Raw genomic sequence first — 24,418 nt, 5'->3', positions numbered from 1 at the left:
AATCTATCTCAGTAATAGTTTAAGAGATATTGAGCTTTTTGTTCAGTTATGTCCAAAAATTAGGTTTGACTTTCAAGGTGATCAGTCACTTTGAAATCCAGTATCATAGAAACTATTAGAAGCATTTTCCTAAAATCATGAGCATAATATTTGGGAGAATGTTCTTGAAAAATGTTGCTTTGGATCTAAATCTATCTCAGTAATAGTTTTGGAGATATTGAGCTTTTTGTCCAGTGATTTCCAAAAATTGGGTTTGACTTTCAAGGTGATCACTCACTTTGAAATACAATAATTCAAAAATTATTAGAACAATTCTCATAAAGCCAAAAGTATTTTATTTAGGAGAATATTCTTTACAAATGTTGTTTTAGGTCTAAATCGGTCTGAGCTATAGTTTTGGAGATATTGAGCTTTTTGTCCAGTGGTTTCCAAAAATTGAGTTTGGCTTTCAAGGTGATCACTCACTTTGAAATCCAATATCATAAAAACTATTAGAAGCATTTTCCTAAAATTAGGAGCATAATGCTTGGAAGAATGTTCTTGATAATGTTGCTTTGGATCTAAACCTATCTCAGCTATAGTTTTGGAGATATTGAGCTTTTTGTCCAGTTGTGTCCAAAAATTGGGTTTGACTTTCAAGGTGATGACTTTGGAATCCTATATCTCAAAAATTATTGGAGAGACTTTCATGAAAACAAGATTATTATATTTAGAAGAATACGCTTTGTAAATGTTCAAAAACCTCATTGATTACTAATATAAAAAACCAAAACTTTCAGGTTTCGTAGAGTAATTTTGCTGACTTATAATACCAACCCTCTCCGTTTAGCGAATCTGTTCGAAAAACTATACAGCTCTCAATCCTACATTAAAGTTATAGTCCTGAAAATTTGAAGTCGTTTAAAGATGTTATCTTTAAGTTATTGCGTTCCAAAAAATTCGACATTAGGAAGTTAAAAATTAGAATTCCTGGACTAAGTTCCTAAAATCCTCAATATCCAAAAAATTCGCTCAAGTGCAGAATCCAGTGAGAATATTCGAAGAATACCTAGAAGTGGAGAATTAAGTTGTAAATTGATGGAGGAAGTTGCTTAAGCATTTGACCGTGAAAGTCTTTGCTATGTCCGAAATAGAGGAGGAGAGGTTTCATTGACTTTTAAATCACCTTGAATATGATCCTCAAGGGCAAGTTCCAGAGAGAGTAGTTTTGTAGAGGTCATCATTCGTTTTTTCGAAACACTTTGTAGTGGATTTCTGTAATTTTCAGACAAATTTTTAACTATATCTTCCTTCACCTCACACCATAGAAGTCCCATTTTCTATCTTAGTATCCCGTCCAGGCACATCAAGATTTCCCAATTTCAAGTGTTGTCTAGCATTCCTCAAGTTCTTATGGAATCTTAAGATCTCTTCAAGGCCTTTGAATCCATTAAATTGAACCAATGAAACCAGTTCCTAGTAAAAACCGATACTCTTAAAGTTATTCCTATCAGGATGATCCGCTACTCAACTTTCGTTCTCAGTACAAAATATTCTTCTAGGTAATTAGAAAAGCAACAGAAATCAACTTCTTAGGACCCACTAGAGTAACCCAAATAATGCTACCGTTAGTCAGAAGGGCCAGAGGTCGAATCATCTACGTTACGTCCGGACTATGTAGGGTGGCTGATCCAGTCAGAGGAATCCATTGCGCTCTATTGGCTGCAGTCGAGGGTGAAGCCGAATGTCTAAGGAAAGAACTAAGGTACACCATTTGATGCACAGTAACTGATGACGTCATGTAAACTTAAACTGTAGATCTCGAGGTGTGGACGTTGTGGTGGTAGCTCCTGGAGAAATGACCAGTGGAAACACTTGGGTATCTGACGAGCTGATTTTCTCTCAAGCCAAGGAGATGTGGAAGCAAATGTGTACCGAACAGAGGCTGGAGTATGGCGAGAAGTATTTTGAGACTGCCGTGAGGAGTTTGGAGAAGTATTCGAAGATTCCGGTAAGTTTAGCTCTTTTGAGAAATACATTAATAACTTAGGGAATATATTGCTAGTAGAACCTGGACATGTTGCATACATGGTTTTTTGTTGAATTTTAGTGATTTTTTCATTATACCCTAAGTTACATGCTGTTAAAGAGAGGGAACATCAAAACGCGATTGTCTCAAGAACCAGTAGGGCAAAAGGGTTGATTTTTTTAAGGATTTAATGTGGTGCAGATCTGCAGTAAGGGAAGTATTTTTTTCGAACCCTTGCAAGTGCTTAATAGGCTTAAAAGTTGTTTTTGCGTTAATGAATAGGTTTTTAAAAAACCCTAAATAACTTGATCCATTTAAAAACATACATTTATTTTAATTAATCATAAATAATTTATGTAAAATAAAAAATGCTTTCGATCTTCGGCTGTGGTCCGGTGGTAAGTGCTGGTTCTAGTAATTTTTGCTTCTGATGAATGTGGCATCTCTCATTCGGTTGCGAAGCTTTAATAAAAAAAAAATATTTAATAATAATAATATTAATTAAAGGTTTTTATTAATAAAAGGCCTATGAACATAACGAAGTTTATTCCATAATACCATTATATTTAACTTATTAATTTGATGCTAAGTGTACATATTTTTTTAATAATATGATGAGGCCATAAGTAAGGAAAATTAATAATTTCAAATAGCGTAGACTTTACCAGAAGTAAATATGTATCAGCAAAAAAGTTAAAACTTAAATTCGTGAAAAGAGAAAGATTTTGTTTTGAAATCTGCCGGTTAACAACAAAAAAAGGGCAGAAAAAATTGATACAGTAAACAAATAATAAAGAAATTAAAGAAACGCATAGAGAGGCCTAACAACTCTTAAGTAAAAACTCGAATAAATTCGAAAATAACTTTCGTAAAGCGACACTTCATATGCTTCTGAATAGATTAGGAGGAAATCGCCATTTTTGACTACCTAGCAGAGAGAGAAAATAGAATAGGAGAGCCTGGAAAATTTTTTTTTATTTTTTCCAGATCAATTGAATAAGGTGGTAATGCCTATTTCATCTTTTCTAATTAGCCTAATCATTTTTGATTTCGACTTCGATTAGTGTGAGTGAGATGAAGAATTATGTTAAAAATGACATATGACAAGTGATGAAGAACTATGCCAGAAGTAAATATGTATCAGCTACAAAAAAAAGAGAGAAAGAAACCCCTGACGAACATCTGACCTTGATAAAACCTACTTACCTATTCAAGTCGAGTTTTCTTGCTGACTGACCTATGCAAGAGTCTAAGCAACTGCTGGTTAACATTTCTCGAGATGCATGCATATTTTGCCAAAAAAAAGGGCAGAAAAAATTGATACAGCAAACAAACAATAAAGAAATTAAAGAAACGCATGAAGAAGCCTAACAACTGTTAAGTAAAAACTCGAATAAATTCGAAAATAACGTTCGTAAATCGACGCTTCATATGCTGCTGGATAGATTATATACTGGATAGATTAAATCGCCACTTTTGGCTACATGGCAGAAAGAGAAAATAGAATAGGAGAGCCTGGAAGAATTTTTTTATTCCTTCCAGTTCAATTGAATAAAGTAGTTATGGCGAACTTTATAAAATGCTTTGTTGTAGTTAAGAAAACAGAAATACATCGGTTTCGTTAATATCTTATTCGAATTTCTTAAAAATTCAGTAATGAATTTTGGGAATATTTTGAGAGCGTGACTCATTACTGATAGTTCTATGGTCGTTATATTTTTTTGCCTTAATGTAATAAAGGTCTACTTAAGCAATTATTTTTGTGTTCTGTATTTTGTCAAATAGTTCCATGAATATGCCTATTTCATCTTTTCTGGTTAGCCTAATTATTTCTGCATTTCGACTTCGACTAGTGCGAGTGAGATGAGGAATCATGTTAAAAATGACATATGACAAGTGATAAAGAACTATGCCAGAAGTAAATATGTATCATCTACAAAAAAAAAGAGAGAAAGAAAACCCTGACGAACATCTGATCTTGATAAAACCTTCTGAAGTTTTAAAATGAACTAGTCAAGTCGAGTTTTCTTACTGATTGACCTAAGCAACGATCTAAGCATCTGCTGGTTAACATTTCTCAAGATGCATGCATATTTTGCCAAAAAAAAGGGCAGAAAAAATTAATACAGTAAGCAAACAATAAATAAGTTAAAGAAACGCATGAAGAAGCCTAACAACTGTTAAGTAAAAACTCGAATAAATTCGAAAATAACGTTCGTAAAGCGACGCTTCATATGCTTCTGGATAGATTATATACTGGATAGATTAAGTCGCCATTTTTGGCTACATGGCAGAGAGAGAAAATAGAATAGGAGAGCCTGAAAGTATTTTTTTTATTCCTTCCAGATCAATTGAATAAAGAAGTTATGGAGAACTTTATAAAATGCTTTGTTGTAGTCAAGAAAACAGGAATACATCGGTCTCGTTAATATCTTATTCGAATTTCCTAAAAATTTAGTAATGAATTTTGGGAATCTTTGTGAATATTTTGAGAGCGTGACTCATTACTGATTGTTCTATGGTCATTATATTCTATTGCCTTAATGTAATAAAAGTCTATTTAAGCGATTAAAATTTCTTGTGTTGTGTATTGTGTCAAATTTTACCATGAATATGCCTATTTAATTTTTTGTGATTAGTTTAATCATTTCTGCATTTCGACTTTGATTAGTGCGAGTGAGATGAAGAATTATGTTAAAAATGAGTTCAAAGTAGATTCGAATTTTTGAGTTTCCGCCATATTTCATTTTTCAGTCACATCATGAACCGCCTTTAATTGTTTATAGGCTGACGTAGTGATGATCACTTTAGACGAGGATTAACATTTTATTGTGATGGTCTATGATTAGCGCGAGTGGGATGGAGAATATCTAAAAATAATCTACTCATATAAGTAAAATCTGTACAAATATTTAAATTTTTCCAGGAAGTTTTTACCATTCCAGAGCGAGAAAATTAAATAGGAGGGCCTGGAAGAACTTTTTACTTTTTCTTAATTTCAATTGCCTGGAATAAATTGACAACTTCCTTGAACTGCTTGAAAGAGACAGTAAATAAGGTTGATTACTTTAAAAAATAGGCAGCCTGACAATGAAATTCATAAAATGAAAAAACAAATAATTTTAAGGATCATCTTCAGTACAATGGTTTACCCTAATGTTCTATCAAATGCCTTTTTTTCAGGCAAACAGTTATACAAAGATATAAGACTCTTCAAGTTAATATTTCTCCAAATCCATATTTAGTTTGTTAAAAAAAAAGAACAGCAAAAATGTATACAGTAAACAAACAATAAAGAAATTAAAGAAACGCATGGAGAAACCTAACAACTCTTAAGTAAAAACTCGAATATATTCTAAAATGACGTTCGTAAAGCGACGCTTTGTATGTTTTTGGATAGGTTAGGATTAAATGATCAAAGTCATTATTTGGCCATATGACAGAGAGACACCACTCAACTACCTGGATAAATATTTTGATTTTTTCCCGGCAGTTGAGTGCATTCAACCTCTGAGAAAAGAGAGTAGAAGAGCCTGGAAGAATTTTTTTTATTTCTTACAGAGAATTGAATGAAAGAGAGAGAGAGAGAAAAAAAGAGAAAAGGGCTGCTTCTCGACTGCCTAGACGAGTATTATAATTTTTCCAGGCAGTTTTGACATACGCTTGTCGATTCTCCAATTTCCAACTTATTAAATTTTTTATTTCTTCCAGAGAATTAAGTCAAAGTTAACACGTTAACGTCAAGAGTATAGAAAAAATAAAAAATTGCTGCGACTGCCTGGACAAAATTGGAATTATCTTCAATTGCCTGGAATAAATTGATAACTTTCTTGAACTGCCTGGAAGAGAGAGTAAATAAGGTGGATTACCTTAAAAAATAGGCAGCCTGACAATGAAAATTATACAATGAAAAAACAAATAATTTTAAGGAATATCTTCAGTACAATGGTTTACCCTAATGTTCTATCCAATAACTTTTTTTTAGGCAAACAGTCATACAAAGATATAAGAGTCTTCAAGTTAATATTTCTCCAAATCCATACTTGTTTCGCCAAAAAAAAGAGCATAAAAAATTTATACAGTAAACAAACAATAAAGAAATTAAAGAAACGCATGGAGAAACCTAACAACTCTTAAGTAAAAACTGGAATAAATTCTAAAATAACGTTCGTAAAGCGATGCTTCTGAATAAATTAGGATTAAGTGATTAAATCGCCGTTTTTCGAGAGAAAAGGGAGTAGAAGTATGTGGAAGAGTTTGTTCATTTCTTCTAGAGAATTAAGCATATTTGGTATATAATATTGTCATTTCTAATATCATTGATCTAAAGCCAGATAAGAATTGATATCAGATAATGAAGCCAGAAATGAATATGTATTAATTACAGAAGAAGAAGGAGATGACCATGACGATGATCATAATGTGAATCATTTTCTAGCCTTAGATGTATTAGGAGAGAAAACACTTAAGTAACAAAAAACCTTTTTCTTGGTTAATAAATAAAATACTCACGGCCATCCGACGTCTTTTATCTTCGACCGTAGCGAAATTTAACGCTTCCTGAGGCCAATAGCAGTGGTATATCCACCTCGTGCGGTTTGGCTCGTAAAATAATTGGGGTCCTTTAATGCCATAGTCGAAGGGTATTTTAGTATGTTCCGGATACGTGTAATACATGTGTCCGTAACGGTCGTGGTGGATCTGGAGAACCATATTTTCTGGAAATAAATTAACAAGCTCGTAACGTACCTTTTAAATAAAAATTTAATGTCACCTTAGTAGTTGGAGTGTGATCAATAGACCATCAAAAGTAGGCATTACAATAAATAGTCAAATAGTCACCAGACAAAGATAAACCATTCGGGCACAGATGAGACAAAGAAAAAAAATAAATTGGAGAATCGACTAGCGTATGTGAAAACTGCCTGGAAAAATTAAAATATTCGTCCAGGCAGTCGAGAAGCAGTCCTTTTCTCTCTCTTTAACTCAATTCTCTAGAAGAAATAAAAAAATTCTTCCAGGCTCTTCTACTCTCTTGTCTCAGAGCTTAAATGCACTCAACTGCCTGGAAAAATTAAAATATTTATCCAGGCAGTTAAGTGGTATCTCTCTGTCATATGGCCAAATATTAGCTTTGATCATTTAATCCGAATCTATCCAAAAACATACAAAGCGTCGCCTTACGAACGATATATTTGAATTTATTCGAGTTTTTACTTAAGGGTTGTTAGGTTTCTCTATGCGTTTCTTTAATTTCCTTATTGTTTGCTTACTGTATAAGTTTTTTCTGCTCTTTTTTTTTCGCAAACTAAGTATGGATTTGGAGAAATATTAACTTGAAGACTCTTATATCTTTGCATAACTATTTGCCTGAAAAAACGTATTGGATAAAACATTAGGGTAAACCATCGTATTGAAGATATTCCTTAAAATTATTTGTTTTTTCATTTTATGATTTTCATTGTCAGGCTGCCTATTTTTTTAGGTAATCCATCTTATTTACTGTCACTTCCAGGCAGTTCAAGGAAGTTATCAATTTATTTCAGGCAATTGAAATTAATTCCAAATTTGTCCAGGCAGTAATTGTATCTTTATTCTTGACGTTAACGTGTTAACTTTCCTAATTGACTCAATTCTCTGGAAGAAATAAAAAATTTCATAAGTTGGAAATTGGAGAATCGACAAGCGTATGTCAAACTTGCCTGGAAAAATTATCTCTCTCTCTCTCTTTAACTCAATTCTCTGGAAGAAATAAAAAAATTCTTCCAGGCTCTTCTACTCTCTTGTCTTAGAGCTTAAATGCACTCAACTGCCTGGAAAAATTAAATTATTTATCCAGGCAGTTAAGTGGTTTCTCTCTGTCATATGGCTAAATAATGACTTTGATCATTTAATCCTAATCTATCCAAAAACTTGCAAAGCATCGCTTTACGAACGATATTTTTGAATTTATTCGAGTTTTTAGTTAAGTGTTGTTAGGTTTCTCCATGCGTTTCATTAATTTCTTTATTATTTGTTTACTGTCTAAATTTTTTCTGCTCTTTTTTTTTTGGCAAACCAAGTATGAATTTGGAGAAATATTAACTTGAAGACTCTTATATCTTTGTATAACTGTTTGCCTGAAAAAAAGGTATTGGATAGAACATTAGGGTAAACCATTGTATTGAAGATATTCCTTAAAATTACTTGTTTTTTCATTTTATGATCTTCATTGTCAGGCTGCCTATGTTTTCAGATAATTCACCTTATTTACTGTCACTTCCAGGCAGTTCAAGGAAGTTGTCAATTTATTCCAGGCAATTGAAATTAATTTCAAGTTTGTCGCAGTAGTTTTTTATTTTTTCTATACTCTTGACGTTAACGTGTTAACTTGGAAGAAATAGAAAATTCTTCCAAGCCCTCCCATTTTATTTTTTCACTCTGGAATGATTAAAACTTCCTGGGAAAATTTAAATACTTGTCCAGATTTTACTTATATGAGTAGATTATTTTTTGATATTCTCCATCCCACTCGCACTAATCATAGACCATCACAATAAAATGTTAATCCTCGTCTAAAGTCATCATCACTGCGTCAGCCTATAAACATTTAAAGGCGATTCATGACGTGACTGAAAAATTAAATATGGCAGGAACTCAAAAATTCGAACTCCTTGGAATATGCTAAAGATTATTCATCGCTGAATTTTTAGTAAATTAGAACAAGATATTAACGAAATCGATGTACTTCTTTTTTTAATGACAACAAAGCATTTGATAAAGTTTGCCATAACCACTTCATTCAATTGATCTGGAAAAAATTAAAAATCTTTCTATCCAGAAGCATATGAAGCGTTGCTTTACGAATGTTATTTTCGAATTTATTCGAGTTTTTACTTAAGATTTGTTAGGCTTCTCCATGCGTTTCTTTAATTTCTTTATTGTTTGTTTCTTGTATCAATTTTTTTCACTATTTTTTTTTGGCAAACTAAGTATGCATTTGAAGAAATATTAACCGGAAGACTCTTCGAACTTTGTATACGCCCATATTGGTTTATTGTTTGCCTGAATAATAGATATTAGATAGAACATTGTGTTCAAGATTGTCCTTAAAATTATTAAATTTTTAACTTTATTAAGAGGCTGCCTAATTTTTAATTGTCGGCAATCCACCTTGTTTCTACTGTCTCTTCAAGGAATTTCTCAATTTATTCAGGACACTTGAGTTTAATTCCAACTTCGTCCAAGGAATTGCAGTACTATTGTAGTTTATTTTCAACTTTTTCCTGACAGAAATTAAAGGTTTTCCTGATTGACTCACTTAAAAATAAAAAAATCTTCCGGTTTTCTTATTCTCTTTTCTCTCTCTGGGATGGTTAAATGAACTCAACTGCCTGGAAAAATTTAAATATTTGTCCAAACAGGTAAGTGGGTCAAACGGGGCATAACCAATATACTGCAAGAGCGCATTTAAGTGAATAGAAGATATACACGTCAGACAAAGTACGGGTTTGAGTGCAGAAACGAATCTCAAATTGAAAAGGGAATTATATATATATAACCCTCCACTTTCTCTCTCTATTAACTAATTCTAGTCAGACGCAGTCCAGATCACAAGTGGGAGATATGCATGCCAATGATTTGCACGCAAAATAGGAATTTGCCAGACCTGTATATTATTATTGTCAGACAAAGATAGGCGAGCGAAGTCATCAAGGCCAGAAAGGAGAGAAGATGAAAGATGTGTGTGATAACGCTATTAATGGACTAATTTTAATTATCGGCTTTGGTGAAAGGATTAATAGTATATCCAAAATGGTACTTGTTAGACGTTTAGAGGTTAATTTTTAAATTTTTACATCATAAACTAATAAAATTTTGGCCGTGCATAATTTAATTGGATATGGCTAACGTTTACTTATTTTTATATCCTTATGTGAGTGGTTGGACACGTATATTTAGAGTATCTATGTTGGCGTTTTAAATAGTTTCTATATGGCTTTATAATTAGGTAAATATTTTTTTGTACATTGAAAATTCACATTGAAAAATAAATCTAAAAAATCAAATTGAATGAATGCTACGTGAATCCACAAACAAATCTGAAAAAAACCGTAACAATGTCCCTAAAAAATCAGTATTAATTCCTATAAAACACAATCCATGCACAGTAGTACTTACAATAAACACATTACATTGGTTTTTAGTTGTGTGCTTTTCTTGATAATATAAAAAATATCCCCTTAATGCTAAATAGTGCTTATATAGCTTACCTTTCAGTGACGAGATCTAACAAAACAATGACACCTTTTTTATTAATAGCAAGTGTCGATTAACCATTACTTCACGAATATTTTTAGAACGTCTCCAAAGGTAATTGCATTCGTTCGCTATTTAGATCTCAACTTCATTTAATAATAGCCTGCAATCAAATTGTGTGATAGGTTATGGTTAATCATTAAAAAAAATTAAGTCCTTCTGTAAATGAGGAAGCCCCTTAATCAATTAAATTCTTGAAAAGAGGAAGAAATCCCTTACAAACTATAATAAAGTTAATTTTTCTGGAGTTTATTTTTTATATCCAGTGGAGACTTGTCTTAAAAAAACTCTCTTCAATTTTGAGATACACTGGTCGAGTAACTCCTCTTTTCTTGCTGATTAATTATTCTTGATGACTAAACTCTTGGTTTATCAGTTTAAGGCACTTGAGTCTTTTTTCCAAACATAGCTTTATTTTTTCCAGACAGTTGACGATTCGTGATAAAAAAATGGTTTTTCTTCCAGTCAGTTAAAAAGGAGAAAAAATATTTTAATTTTTCCAGACACTTGAGTGCATTGAGTGCATATATTTCTCGAGTTTCACATTTAATCTGCCCAAAAAAAAATTAAAACAGTAAACAAACAATAATCAAATTAAAGAAACGCATGAAGAAGCCCAACAACTCTTTAGTAAGAACTGGTATAAATTCAAAAATAAAGGTTCGTAAAACGACGCTTTGTATGTTTCTGGATAGATTAGGATCTATCGAATCACCATTGTTAAAATCACCATTTGGGTAAATGATAGAGATTAATAGCTGTTACTCAAGTGCCTGGACAAATATTTAAATTTTTCCAGGCAATTGAGTGCATTTAACCATACCAAGGGGAAAACAAAATAAGAAAGAGATTCGGCCAAAAGCAGTTTATTTCACTTTTCCACTTTTATTATATCAATAGTTATCAACCATAAACCGCGAGCTTAATGCAGCAAAGTTCAGCTGACGTGAAGCAACTTCTTATCCATCAATCCCAATAAAAAAATTAAAAAAAAATCATCACGTATTCTTTTACTTTGGTCATTATGATCATGACTGTAGATCAACTTCTATAGAAGATATAGGAAATTCTTGGGCGGTGGCTTCTTTGAAAGGGACATTATATACATAAGTTTAGATATCTGCAATGGTGTTCAGTAGCTATTACCAATATTATATCGATGGTAATCAAATAAAGTTTAGTTCATATTACAACTGCCTGGAGGAATACTTTTAATTTTTCCAGGCAGTTGAGTGCATATATTTTTCGAGATCCATACTTAGTGTGCCAAAAAAAGAGAAGAAAAAATGTATACAGTAAACAAACAATAAAGAAATTAAAGAAACGCATGAAGAAGCCTAACAACTCTTAAGTAAAAACTCTAATAAATTTGAAAATAACGTTCGCAAAGCGACGCTTTGGGTATTTCTGGATAGATTAGGATTAAGAGTTTGAATTATCGTTATTAAAATCACCACTTGGATAAATTATAGATAGAAAAAAGAGAGTGGTAGCTGTCACTTAACTGTCTAAAAAAAATATTTAGATTTTTCCAGGCAGTTGAGTATAGAAGTCTTTAAGTAGAAAATTTTATATTTCATATCTCTATTTTTAGTAGATCAAAAACACAGCAAAGTCCAGCTGAAGGAAAATTTAACTGACAATAACTTCTTAATCCTAGAGTTTAGAGCTTCAATAGCTATTATCAATATTGTAGAACAAATTAGTGTTAGCCAAATAAAGTTGACTTTATGTCACAACTGCCTGGAAGAATAATTTAATTTTTCCAGGCAGTTAAGTGCATTGAGTGCATGTATGTCTCGAAATCCATTGTTAGTTTGCCAAAAAAAAGGAAAGAAAAAATTAATACAGTAAACAAACAATAAAGAAATTAAAGAAACGCATGAAGAAGCCTAACAACTCTTAAGTAAAAACTCTAATAAATTTGAAAATAACGTTCGCAAAGCGACGCTTTGGGTGTTTCTGGATAGATTAGGATTAAGAGTTTGAATTATCGTTATTAAAATCACCACTTGGATAGATGATATATAGAGAAAAGAGAGTGGTAGCTATCACTTATCTGTCTAAAAAAATATTTAAATTTTTCCAGGCAGTTGAGAACAAAAGTCTTTAAGTAAAAAAAAAAATTATTTCATATCTCGATTTTTAGTAGATCAAAAATTATCAAACAAAAACCTTGAACTTAACACAGCAAAGTCCAGCTGAAGCAAAATTCAATTGACAATAACTTCGTAATCCTAGAGTTTAGAGCTTCAGTAGCTATTACCAATATTGTAGAACGATCCATGTTAGCCAAATAAAGTTTGCTTCATATTCAACTGCCTGGAAGAATAATTTAATTTTTTTAGGCAGTTGAGTGCAGTTGAGTGCATGTATGGCTCGATATCAATGCTTAGTTTGCCAAAAAAAGGGAAGAAAAAATTAAGACAGTAAACAAACAATAAAGAAATTTAAGAAAAGCATGAAGAAGCCTAACAACTCTGAAGTAAAAACTCCAATAAAGTCAAAATTAACCTTCATAAAGCGACGCTTTGGATTAGAATTAAATGATTAAATCACTATTTAGCCACATGACAGAGAGAGATAAGAGAGTAATAGATGCCACTCAACTGCCTGGACGAATACTTTAATTTTTCCAGGCAATTGAGTGCATTTAACCTAAAGTTTTAAATACACTAGCAGCGTCTACAAGTGCATATAAATTAAAATTTCTTGAAAAAAATTAACCACATTTAATATATATGATAATTTCGGTTAACCTCAAAATAAATGATTTCTATTTTAAGAAATTTAAATTGACACCTGACGTGCCACTCAATAAAATCCAGAACTCTCAGAGCTTGTGTAAGAAAATGCCAATTACGCTCAACTATACAAATTTAAATATGTGAAAATAGACTCGTCAATGTTTTCCATTAATCTAAATGCCAAAGCTTCCTATCTAAATAATTATTTATGAATGATAAATATCTACATACCAAATATAATGTATCGTTCGTTCGGTTAAATCACGAATTTTCTGCGTTAAATCCAGCACTCCTTGGAATATAAACCTGCCATTCTGGATATGTGCCAAGTGTACGAATATCTGAAAAATGTTTATTTTTCCAAGTAATCGAGTCATTTTATTGTGAAATATTTCAGAAACGAGACGATTTTATAGGAGTATATATATATTTTATTAATTTAGGAGGGTGACTATTATATTTAGTAATTTTTTATTTGTTTTCAGGAAACCGATCTTGCACCGGTGATCAAAGCTCTCACCGACGCAGTCGCACGCACCTTCCCGATGCCAAAATACACCCCGATATCCAGACAAGAGAAAATTAAAGCATTTGTAGCCGAATACTTTCCGAGAGCCGTATATGACCTAATTTATTCATAAATAGCATTTCACGCATATTCCTTATCATTTTGCCTTGTTCCCTAAATCATTTAGATCAACATCACACGATCATCGACAATGTTTTATCGACGTTTTGACCTCCAGGAGGTCATCTTCAACATCCCATTTAAGTTATAATTTCTTGAGTCTATTTATCGTCGAACGCTCACCCTGCTTAGCATGAACCTTGTTTCATTTTAGTAGTTTTATTTGAAATCTATACTGTATGCTGTATAGACTGATCATGATTTGAGTGATTTGTTAAGACATCACATATTATAGTATACAAACCTGTATAATAATTAAGCCTATAAGTTTATGCTCATATAATTATTTTGCATTTAGGATCACATTTTCAGGCTTTTAGTTTGTGTAAATATTAGAAGAATATTGTATTTAAAATGCTTTTTTTTAGTGTAATGTCCGAAACTCCTTTAAGAGACTCTGAGTGGCAAAGTTTCCTCCTTATATCTCTTGATAGAGTTTCTAAGATACCGTTTATCTTATATGGATGCGGCACTTTAGAAACGGATGGCGCTGATGGGTTTAAAGTTTGGAAATAAAGTTTTAAAAAGTTGTTGTTTTTTTTGCCTTTATTATTCACTATTCACGGGTTATTAAATATTAACACCCTATAGTGTGTTCCCAGTACGCCGATTAATTTTATGCATGGATGTGTGTCATAAAATAATAATTAATAACCTCTATATCGAACGCGTATTTCATAGCTGTGAATGCGATACTATATTTCATGTGGAAGCGTATGGGCCAGTTCGTTGGGAACTGATGACTCAGTTGTATGTCAAAATGTTAGGATAAACGATGTGTGTATGTATGTACCTTAATGGTTTCAAATATAAAGGGAAAAAAGATGTTTTAACTTATTTTGTCTTACAGTTTCATTCTTGTTTTATTACGGGCATTTAATATCCTTAATGAATTGCAAATTGAAGTTTCATTAAATTTTAGCATTAAATGTGTTTCTAAAAATCTAATTTTAATCAGATTTTTAGATACATTTTTGCTCTTGGGAGTAATTTTTTATGCTTCCAAAGAATTTCTTTTTTGAGTCTTTCCAGTCAAAAAAATAGCATTTTTTTCTGAAAAAAATGTCCCAAAAAAATAATAAAATGCTTATAAATTAAGGAATTTCTCAATATGTAGGAGAATATGTATGTTTAATGTAAGTAAACTTTATGTTTAATTTTCTCAAAAACATTTTTTCAGACAACTCTTTCCTGTTATACTGGTAAAAAAAATCTTATTAGTGGATAACCCTGTTTTGTTTTTAAACTCTTTGGCATAAAAAAGGATGATTACTTAGGATTTAGGGATCATAATTACCTCAATTAATAAAGAATACGCAATGACTGCCTAGCATATCAACAATTACGATGGGAAATAGAACAAATTTAATTAATAGAAATTCTACTGCCTGGAATGTTGAGATATTTTAAAAAGCAAATTTTATTCTGCCTGGAATTAAAAAAATAACAATTTAAATACTGAACTTTTTAACCTAGATAATGAAAAGTTGTCTAGAAGTAGCCTTGCTTTGCTATAGGATTTTTTCACATTTTACTCTAAAAACTTTAGGGTCATGTGAGAGACGTACGAAACTGAACATTTTTTTACCACCTATAATTTTCTTAAAAAGCATTTTTTTCTCAGGAAATTATTTTTTGCAAAAAACCCGTTTTTCGTTAACCCTACCCTTACCCCCCCACCCACCCCACACGACTTACCAGTAAGAATTTTTTTCCAAAAATCATTATCTTCCAAAATAATATGCAGGAATAACTGCTGGTTGCGTAATATCTAATCCAATAACACAGTTTGTTTATTTAAATTTTATATAATTATATATATATTTATTAATAAATATTTAATACAAAACAGTGCTATTACATTGTATATTATGAACGAAAAACAGTGATTTTTCAAAAGAATTTCTTACTGGGCAAATATTTGGGGTGGGTGGGGGGTGTAAGGGATTTATATTAAAAAACAAGATTTTTGTAGAAAATACATATTCAATATTTCATTTATTAGCATTATTGATTTAAATTAAATATAATTTTATATATAAATATTTAATATAAAAACAGCATTATTAGATTGGATAATATGGAAGAAAAACGGTGATTTTTAGAAGAATTTCATTAAATATTTAAAATGTAGTAATCGAGTTTAAAAACTAGAGATATAAATCCCGTGCCGATTTTTTAAATGCTGAAAATTTATACCTTTTGTAAACAGAATCGTATATAATATACGTATACGTACAGTTTAATAAATATACCTTGATCATATACGGTTCATATATATACCAATAGTCTTAATTTAAAACCTCTATTTTGAACCTAGATAATAAAAAGTTTTTTAGAAGTAGCCTTGCTTTTATATAGTGTTTTTTCACGTTTTACCCGAAAACCTTAAACCTTATCATTTTTCTCTCAGGCAATTATTTTTTGCAAAAAAAAAAGTTTTCCATTAACCCTACCCTTGCCCCCCCACCCACCCCACACAACTTACCAGTAAAAAATTGTTTTCAAAAATCATTATTTTCCAAAATAATACGCATGAATAACAGCTGGTTTCGTCGTTAATATCTAATCCAATAACACAGTTTGTTTATTTACATTTTATATAATTATATATATATTTATTAATAAATATTTAATACAAAACAGTGCTATTACATTGTATATTATGGACGAAAAACAGTGATTTTTCAAAAGAAATTCTTACTGGGCAAATATTTGGGGTGGGTGGGGGGTGTAAGGGATTGTTGATTCAATATTTCATTTATTAGCATTATTGATTTAAATTAAATATAATTTTATATATAAATATTTAATATAAAAACAGCGTTATTAGATTGGATAATATGGAAGAAAAACGGTGATTTTTAGAAGAATTTCATTAAATATTTAAAATGTAGTAATCGAGTTTAAAAACTAGATAATTATGTAAATCCCGTGTCAATTTTTTTAAATGCCAAGATTCTCCCTTTTAAAAACAGATTCGTATATGATATACGTATATTCTACAGTTTAATAAATATACCTTGACCATATACGGTTGATACTTGGGTACCCAGAGTACGAAGAACTTACAAAGAAAACTCAACTGATAACAGAAAACATTTAACTTTCCAATTGCCTGGAAATCCGTAAAAATTCAAAAAATGAAAAAATGAAAAAATTTCCCAATTGCTTGGAATAAAAAAAAATAATTTTACGTTCATCTGCCTGGAATCGGGATAAATTGTAAAAAAATGTACTTTTCAACTGCCTGGAATTGAACAAAAAATATGAAGAAAATTCAATTGTTGAGAAAAATATAAAAAAATGTTTGTACTACCTGGAATGTGACAAAATTATAAACAAACTAAAATAATGAAAAAAATATATAAATATTCTCGATTGCCTGTGTTAATGAAAAAAATGTTCACGACTGCCTGGAATAAAGAAAGTAATTTTACAGTTAACTCCCTGAAATCAGAAAAAAGTGATAAAAAAATCAATGTTTTAATTATCTATGGATTAAAAGGAAATTATGAAGAAAACGCAATAAATGAGAAAGAAATATAGAAAATTTCCCACTTACCTGGAATTAGATTTTATTTTAAAAAATCCTCTCAAGAAAATTTGAATAAATAATCAGATGCTTGTAATAAAGAAAAATCAAAAAATGTAATAAACTCTTTAGAGTCAAAAAGATACAAGCTACACTCTTCCCCCATCAATTCAAAAAATCAAGAAACTCTTTAATTGATGAAGTTCTTCAAAGAAAATCCAGATGTGCATTTTTTTTGGTACCCATATTTTGCTGATAAATCAACAATTTCTACCCAAATCCCTATAGTCGAAACCTTCCAGAGTGCTCTTTATTGACACGATTCAGCTTTCAAACCCTTAGACAGTGTACCTCTTTGTTAATATACTGGAGAGGTTCCTTAAGGTATAAAAGTGCCCTCATAATACCCATATTACAAGAAAAAGCACTTGAACCCCCTTTAAATTATAATAAGATTCATGGTGATGAAAAAATTCTATCTAAGCACAAAATTGGCTCTGCTCAAGCACACACCGCTATACGCTCCATTTAATTCCAGTTACATTAATTTATTTAGTTCCGGTTTCAAACTAGGTCAGCTTTCGGACTTAATTTCTGCATGCAGGTAAAAAGTTTGTTGTTTAAGGTTAATTATAAATATAATACTCATTAACCCTAGTTAATTAAAGGACTTTTCTGGATGCAAGAAGGAATATCCTATAGCCTACTTACCTTTATGTCTTCTGGCATCAAGACGAATTAAATCTATAGGAGCTGATAACAGGTGAGCTGATATCTGGATACAGGATTTGACGATAAAGGAAATAAATGAATCAAATGTAATGAAATGATTGTTTATGAATGAATGGCATGCAAAGATACAGACACTAAATTACAGCTGTGTGAATTTTTTCTATTAAACGTGTTTATAATAATCACATACCTAATCCTATATATCCTGGATATAAATTAGTTAGTTAAACATAAAAATTCTTACAATTCCATTAATTATTATTATTATTATTATGATCATGATACAATATGAGTTTACTATAGCGTAATCTATATAATAGCATTGTGTGTGTTTGAACCACATAATCCGTTACGTGCGAATGGTTATTGAGCAATTCATTGTTTCTGATGCCAAGATGTTCGATTGCTTAATTGGCATTTCTTCAGTCTTTTGTTTTAGTCCTTCCGGTGTCGAGAAACACCTGAAATTAAAGGAAAAAATGTGCTATTGTTTCATTGTATACTTAGTGAGCGAAAAGTGTACTTTAAATTAACACCCTATACAAATTGTTTCTCTCTCTGTTTTATTCATCAACTGAGTGAAACCAGAAAGCCATTAAAGAAGGAAGGAACAAGGGCAACATTATATAGATCGTTGAGGAAAAACCAAATTTTTTTTAAAGTTAAATTCGCTATTTACTATGGTTTTTGCCTCAGGTTAACCCACTCTTTTTGCTAACTAGTCTACACAACATGCAGACGACTTATAACGTAAATTTTCTTAAAATACTGAAAGACCTTCAGGTCAAGGTCATACCAAGATGCATGTGTTTTGATCAAATTCAAGGTCATTTCTTACTGAGAACCTTTGCCTTTTATAATATTAGAGATTGTCAGACATTTTTTATTATAACCTTGCTAAGGTCAAAAGATATATTTGATAAATGTGATCTTGCTCCGCTCTTGTCGGCTGAGAAAGTTCTCTATTTCATTATAATCGTTTTGTTCAACAAATGACCTTGAAATTGACCTTAAGATTGGCTCGTTTATTGTAACAGTTAATATCTACAGGGGACCCTTAACTTGACCATGACTTGAACTTTGTCAAAAGAAAAATATTTAGAATTTTTTGAATCATTTGACCTTTACTCGATCTTGAGCGAGAATTTCTTCTTTGTAATATTTAGCATTTTCTTAAAAAATTAAAAATATTGAGCACTTTTCTAACCATTTCACCTTGACTTGACCTTCTCAAAAACAACGAGATTTCTTTTCAAAATATTTATCAACTTTCTAAACATTTGCCCTTAACTTGACCATCACTTGTCCTGACCTTGACATAAACTTTGTCAAGGACACCAGAAAAAAAATATTTAGGATTTTTCTAATCATTTGATCTTTACTCGATCTTGACTTCAAGGGGACCAGAAATATTTAGTACTTTTTTTTTTTTTAGAAATATTTAGTACTTTTTCAAGCATTTAACCTTGACTTGTCATTGTCCAGGACAGCGAGAATTTTTTATTTTTAATATTTAGCATTTTCTTAAAAAATAAAAAATATTGAGGAATTTTTTAACAATTTTACCTTGACTTGACCTTGTCAAAAACAGCAAGATTTCGTTTCAAAATATTTATCAATTTTCTAAGCATTTGACTTTGACTGGACCTTCATTTGATTTTAACTTATCCTGGATGTGACCTTGACATGACCTTATCTTGTCAAGACCACCAGAAAAAAAATCAATTATCTAAGCATTTAACCTTGTTAAGGACACCAAAAAAAAAAATTGAAAATGTTGTATTATTCGTTTAAGCATATCACCTTGACTTGTCAAGGACACTAGAAAAAAAAATTAAAAATATTCAGCATTTATCCAAGCGTTCGACCCTGACTTGACCTTATCAAGGACGTCAGCAAAAAACTAAAATACTATTTTTAACTTTTTCCATTTAAAAAAATAGCCTTGACTTCCACCTTGAAATACCCTTCAACTTTTGTCAAGTTCATATTTAATTAACATACTCCTAGTAAGACTTACGAGAATTTATTTTACTGAGCGTGCGAGAATATTTAGTGTCGCACTCTTATCAATGTGTATGTGGTGCCATCTAAGAATAACGTCACGAGATGTCACTTTTATAGCGTGACGCCATCTAACGAGGTTTATCTACAGTTATGGATAAAACACAAATAATTAAGGTGCCATTAAGGTAAAGTACACTACAAAATGACTTACATTCCTTTCAATAAACAGTGTTTTTCATGTTTTTCTCGATCCATCTCCGTCAGTTATATATTATTTGATCATAAAAGGAAAGAGATGTTATCGTCGAAAAACAAATTATAAAAGGGAAATTTTATTTTATACAAATTGCTTGACCCAGGTAAAGTGTAGCAGTTTATCAAAAAATATGCGAGAGATGAGCTCTAGTCTAGAATCTTTTACTCTCCAAGGAGTCTACATCTATTTCCCAGAGGAACGAAAATAAACCTCCTCCCAGTTATATTCTACAAACCTCCTATAACACTTGCTCAGAATCATTTCCTCTTTTTGCCACACGCTATCTTACATAATGAAAGTCATGAGAGCTCTTTCCTGACTCTGTTGGCATTAATATGAACTCTGCAAACATCGAACAATGCATCTGTTGGACACATCAAAGAATCTCCTATACTGATGCCTTTCCTTTGAACAAAATGTTCGTTCATCAATGTGAAGTCTGGAATCATCAAAGAGGCCCAATTGGAGATTAGAAATCCAACTTGAAACCCAAATATCATAAAAACCAAAAGTGAAATATAGATACGCTAATCGCAGAATTGCTCTCGACTTTTATAAAATGATTGGATAATTTTCATGATAAATGACTAATAAATGACAGGCTTCTACGTTCATATTCTCTTAATATTATTCTCCGTACATTGATTAATATACTCGGATTAAATACCCCCGACCCCTTTTTCTTATTTACTAATCTCGCCGGAGGTAAGGCGAGCGTAAAACAGCCTTAATGGTTTCCATTTATTCATAAGGTCGACTAATATTAGTTCTTTCATTTTTGCATCAGGCTGCCAACTTAGGGAAGCTATTAGCGCTTCAAGCAAATCATCTATTTAGGAGGGAAAAGTGATTTCTGCAAGTAGTGCATTATTTCCATCATTTCCAGGCGGTTGAGGCAGCGTCCCAAGTCCAGGGAGCCTCATCAACTGTCTGGAATAAAAAAATATATGATTGTCTCTTCCTGGTACACAGGGAAGCTTGAAAAAAAATCTGCATTAGTTATGCCTGCTGTGTTTTTTTTTTCAATTTCTAATCCTCATTTCTTTCTTGGTTTCTTCAGGTAGTGGGTAAAATTAAGCATTCTTTGCCTCTACATTGTAATAAGCTTAACAATGTATCATTTATCTACCTTTCCAGTTAATTTTGTATTCCCAGTTCTCTGGAAATGGACTTTAAAATGCCCTCTTGGTGTGCTGCAGGACTTTTTGTTTGGTTTCTTTTCTTGACTAAGTTTCTTGCGGATTTATGATGTTACTTTGCTTCTGACACGTTTGGACTTATTGTCAATTCACAGTTTACTATCTACAAAAACAATTAATTTATCAAAGGAACCACAGACAGAAAATATCCCTTATTCGCATAATCGCGACTCAGTTAATCATGGTTCTACTCTATTGCCATCTCATTCTGACATTCAAAAAAGTAGTCCATTTTTCTCAAAGAGACCTCTTGATAATAAAAATTCAGAGAATAGAGGGACACAAAGTCAATGGTCTCAAAAGATGTTTATATTAAAAAATGATTACACGTGTTTCGCCCTAAGGCATCGTCAGATCTAAAAGAAAACAGAAAGCAACCCTAGTACAAAAACAACAATGCATACAAATTATTTATAAGACACAAATTATTATCTCTATATTGCAATTTGTGTCTATGCATTGTTGTTTTTGTACTAGGGTTGCTTTCTGTTTTCTTTTAGATCTGACGATGCCTTAGGGCGAAACACGTGTAATCATTTTTTAAAATAAACATCTTTTGAGACCATTGACTTTGTGTCCCTCTATTCTCTGAATTTTCATTCTGACATAATATAGAGGAGTATATTAAAATGCCGTTTACTCTGTCGCATTGGGTTAACTTTGTCAAAAAAGATAATTTCTAAAAGATGCAGCTTTTCATCTTAAAGAGTTAGATAACACCAAGAGAGAGAGAGAGAGAGAGCATGATTTTTTCTTAAAGATAATATTGATTAAATTAGATAAATTTTCTAGAAATATTATTTAGGATCCAAAAGCATCCAACCAAAAGTTATCCATGTAGTGGTCCTTGAGGTCCCTTAAGCGTATTTGTTGTCATTTAAACTCAATTTTCACAAAAACTACTTAAAATATTTAAACAAAACAAATTGCTCTGGATTTAGAATAGAATTCTCTGGAAATGTTGCTTAGGAGCCAAAAGCATCCAACTAAAAGTTACCAAGTTATCCAGAGTTAAACGACATAGTAGTCCTTGAGGTTCTTTCAACCGACTTTTTGTTGTTTAAACTTAATTTTCTCAAAGTCTACTCAAGTTATTTTAATGAAATAAATTGCCTTGGATTCAGAATTAAATACTCTGGAAATTTTAGTTTAGGTCCAAAAGTGTCTAAGCAAAAGAGACGAACTTATCCAGAATTAAACCATGTGGTGATTCTTGAGATCCCTTAAGCGTACAGAACATTTTTTCTGTCACTTTCTCGCACATTTATCGTAGTAGGAGTATCATATTGATATGTAGGATATTATAATTTAAATACAATTTTGGGTTTTTCAAACTCTTTGTTCTAATTAGAAGTTTAGAAAAAAAAATTTAATTCAATCAAACCTGTTTATTACTGAACTAATTATTTATTCAGATAAAGATTATGTCCCAGATTAGTGTAAATAATATTTATATTGCAATTTGTATTGTAACAATGTTAATTATATATTGTATTAAAATACTTGAAATCTTGTATTTTTATTTTCCAGATGATAAAAAGTGTATCCATGCAAATTTACATGAGCATTAAACATAATTTATTTTAGATCCAATAAAAGAGCAATAGTTTATTCGAGAGAAAAGAGTGGCTAAGGCTCTGGAAAATTAAAAAATTCGACTTAATTTTTTAATCAAACAGAAAAGAAAACAAAAACATAAACTCTTTGATTCCTAATAACCAATTCATTTCAGCGACTGTTTCTTTAGATCAGAATTTTTAAGTGGTGGGGGAACAATACGTCACACGTACCTGTCAAAGTTGTCAAATAAAAGAGTAACCGCGGTTCTTACCAATTCAACGTTGAAAATCGGTTTTTGAGTGTACTCTAACTTCCAGTTTATCAAGAACCCATTTATAATAAAATCCTATATTAATGATATATTATCAGCACATAAAACGTCCGGACTATGCCGCACAGATCAAAGAAAGTAAACTATACCATGCACTAGCATACAAATAAATGAATATACAGTAAATAGCGTAAAACTTACATTACAAAGAGGATTTTTTAAAAAGGGGGAAAACATCGAGTGCAGAGAAATAGGAGGATCAGAAAAACTCAGTTCGCCTTCTCTTCGGCCGCCTCTTTTTCCTGATACAATCTGAGCAGATCGAGGGCGTCCTGTGCCTGTCGTTTCTCACATAAAAACCGACCGGAGGCCTCTTTCAATTGATCGAGGAATATTTTATCGGGATAAGTGAGGTCGGCCAACGACTCCGGGTCCATATCACTTAACAATTCGAGTTCCGGTCCACCTAGAAGGGACAGATGGCATATATTTGTTTTTAATCGGCCCACTAACCCGGCTAGCTCGTCTCCCCTAGCGTCGTCAACTTGATCTTTGTTATCCTTGGTCAGCTTACATGACGGATACGGCGGCGACCACTTCTGATTAGACGTTAATACCATTAAACTCGTGTTGGGGTCTAACGTGGCGAAATACTCTTCGTCATCAATTTCGGTACCGTCGGCCTCGAGTACTACCGTGAAATTATTATCGCTCACCAAGTCCAACTTGTCGCGTACTTTCGAGGTTAGGTCTTCTAACGAACAGGCCACGATTCCTTTACGGATTTCCCTACTGTTGTTACAGATCTTGAACGGTTTTTGTACTTTTTGTGCGTTCTCATCTTCCATTTTGTTTTCACTTATTATTTTGTTATTAGGGCGAATTGTTGGCGCCCAACAACAATGACGAACGCAAAACGAAATGCTAGGCTAGGCAAAGAGTGCTTTTGTCGCGACGTATATAAGCTATAACCGACCGAGGTCGACTGTTATTAACAAACGACACAACATGCCGGCAATAATTTGGATGAAAGTCGGGACTGGAGAGAGGTTACCGCCCTCGGGGGTGCCGAATGCGCCGCTGCTTAATATTCGCAGTGGTTGAATGTTCGCAATTC

General features: G+C 31.9%; 2 protein-coding genes and 1 long non-coding RNA gene across 3 annotated transcripts in view; 1 reads left to right on the top strand and 2 right to left on the bottom strand.

Annotated features, from left to right (window-relative positions):
- The window catches only part of LOC126745405 (D-beta-hydroxybutyrate dehydrogenase, mitochondrial), a 34,862-nt gene extending 20,591 nt beyond the window's left edge, over positions 1–14,271 (top strand). The window contains exons 3-5 of the mRNA XM_050453245.1: positions 1,542–1,744; positions 1,798–1,990; positions 13,539–14,271. Of these exons, the coding sequence (XP_050309202.1) occupies positions 1,542–1,744; positions 1,798–1,990; positions 13,539–13,694 (552 nt within the window). The 3' untranslated portion in view covers positions 13,695–14,271. The remainder of the gene's footprint in view (positions 1–1,541; positions 1,745–1,797; positions 1,991–13,538) is intronic.
- LOC126745423 (uncharacterized) lies at positions 2,318–13,422 on the bottom strand. The gene is made up of 3 exons (XR_007663539.1): positions 13,285–13,422; positions 6,521–6,726; positions 2,318–2,470 (listed from the first exon to the last, which is right to left on the bottom strand). It is a non-coding gene; the product is annotated as an uncharacterized LOC126745423 (long non-coding RNA).
- A 3,824-nt stretch (positions 14,272–18,095) lies between the features above and the next one.
- LOC126745414 (DNA fragmentation factor subunit alpha-like) lies at positions 18,096–24,333 on the bottom strand. The gene is made up of 2 exons (XM_050453258.1): positions 23,503–24,333; positions 18,096–18,469 (listed from the first exon to the last, which is right to left on the bottom strand). Exon 1 carries the CDS (start codon positions 24,147–24,149, stop codon positions 23,571–23,573), a length of 579 nt encoding a protein of 192 aa, XP_050309215.1. The 5' UTR covers positions 24,150–24,333; the 3' UTR covers positions 18,096–18,469; positions 23,503–23,570.
- Between the last annotated feature and the right edge of the window lie 85 nt (positions 24,334–24,418).

The sequence above is a fragment of the Anthonomus grandis genome, chromosome 15 (assembly GCF_022605725.1).
Source record: "Anthonomus grandis grandis chromosome 15, icAntGran1.3, whole genome shotgun sequence".
Taxonomy (NCBI): Eukaryota; Metazoa; Arthropoda; class Insecta; order Coleoptera; family Curculionidae; genus Anthonomus; species Anthonomus grandis.
Note: the sequence above shows the minus strand (reverse complement) of the source record. Positions and strands in the feature narration are given on the sequence as shown.

Excerpts from the sequence above, each read along its gene's own strand:
- LOC126745414 (XM_050453258.1), bottom strand. The coding sequence starts at position 24,149 with ATGGAAGATGAGAACGCACAAAAAGTACAAAAACCGTTCAAGATCTGT.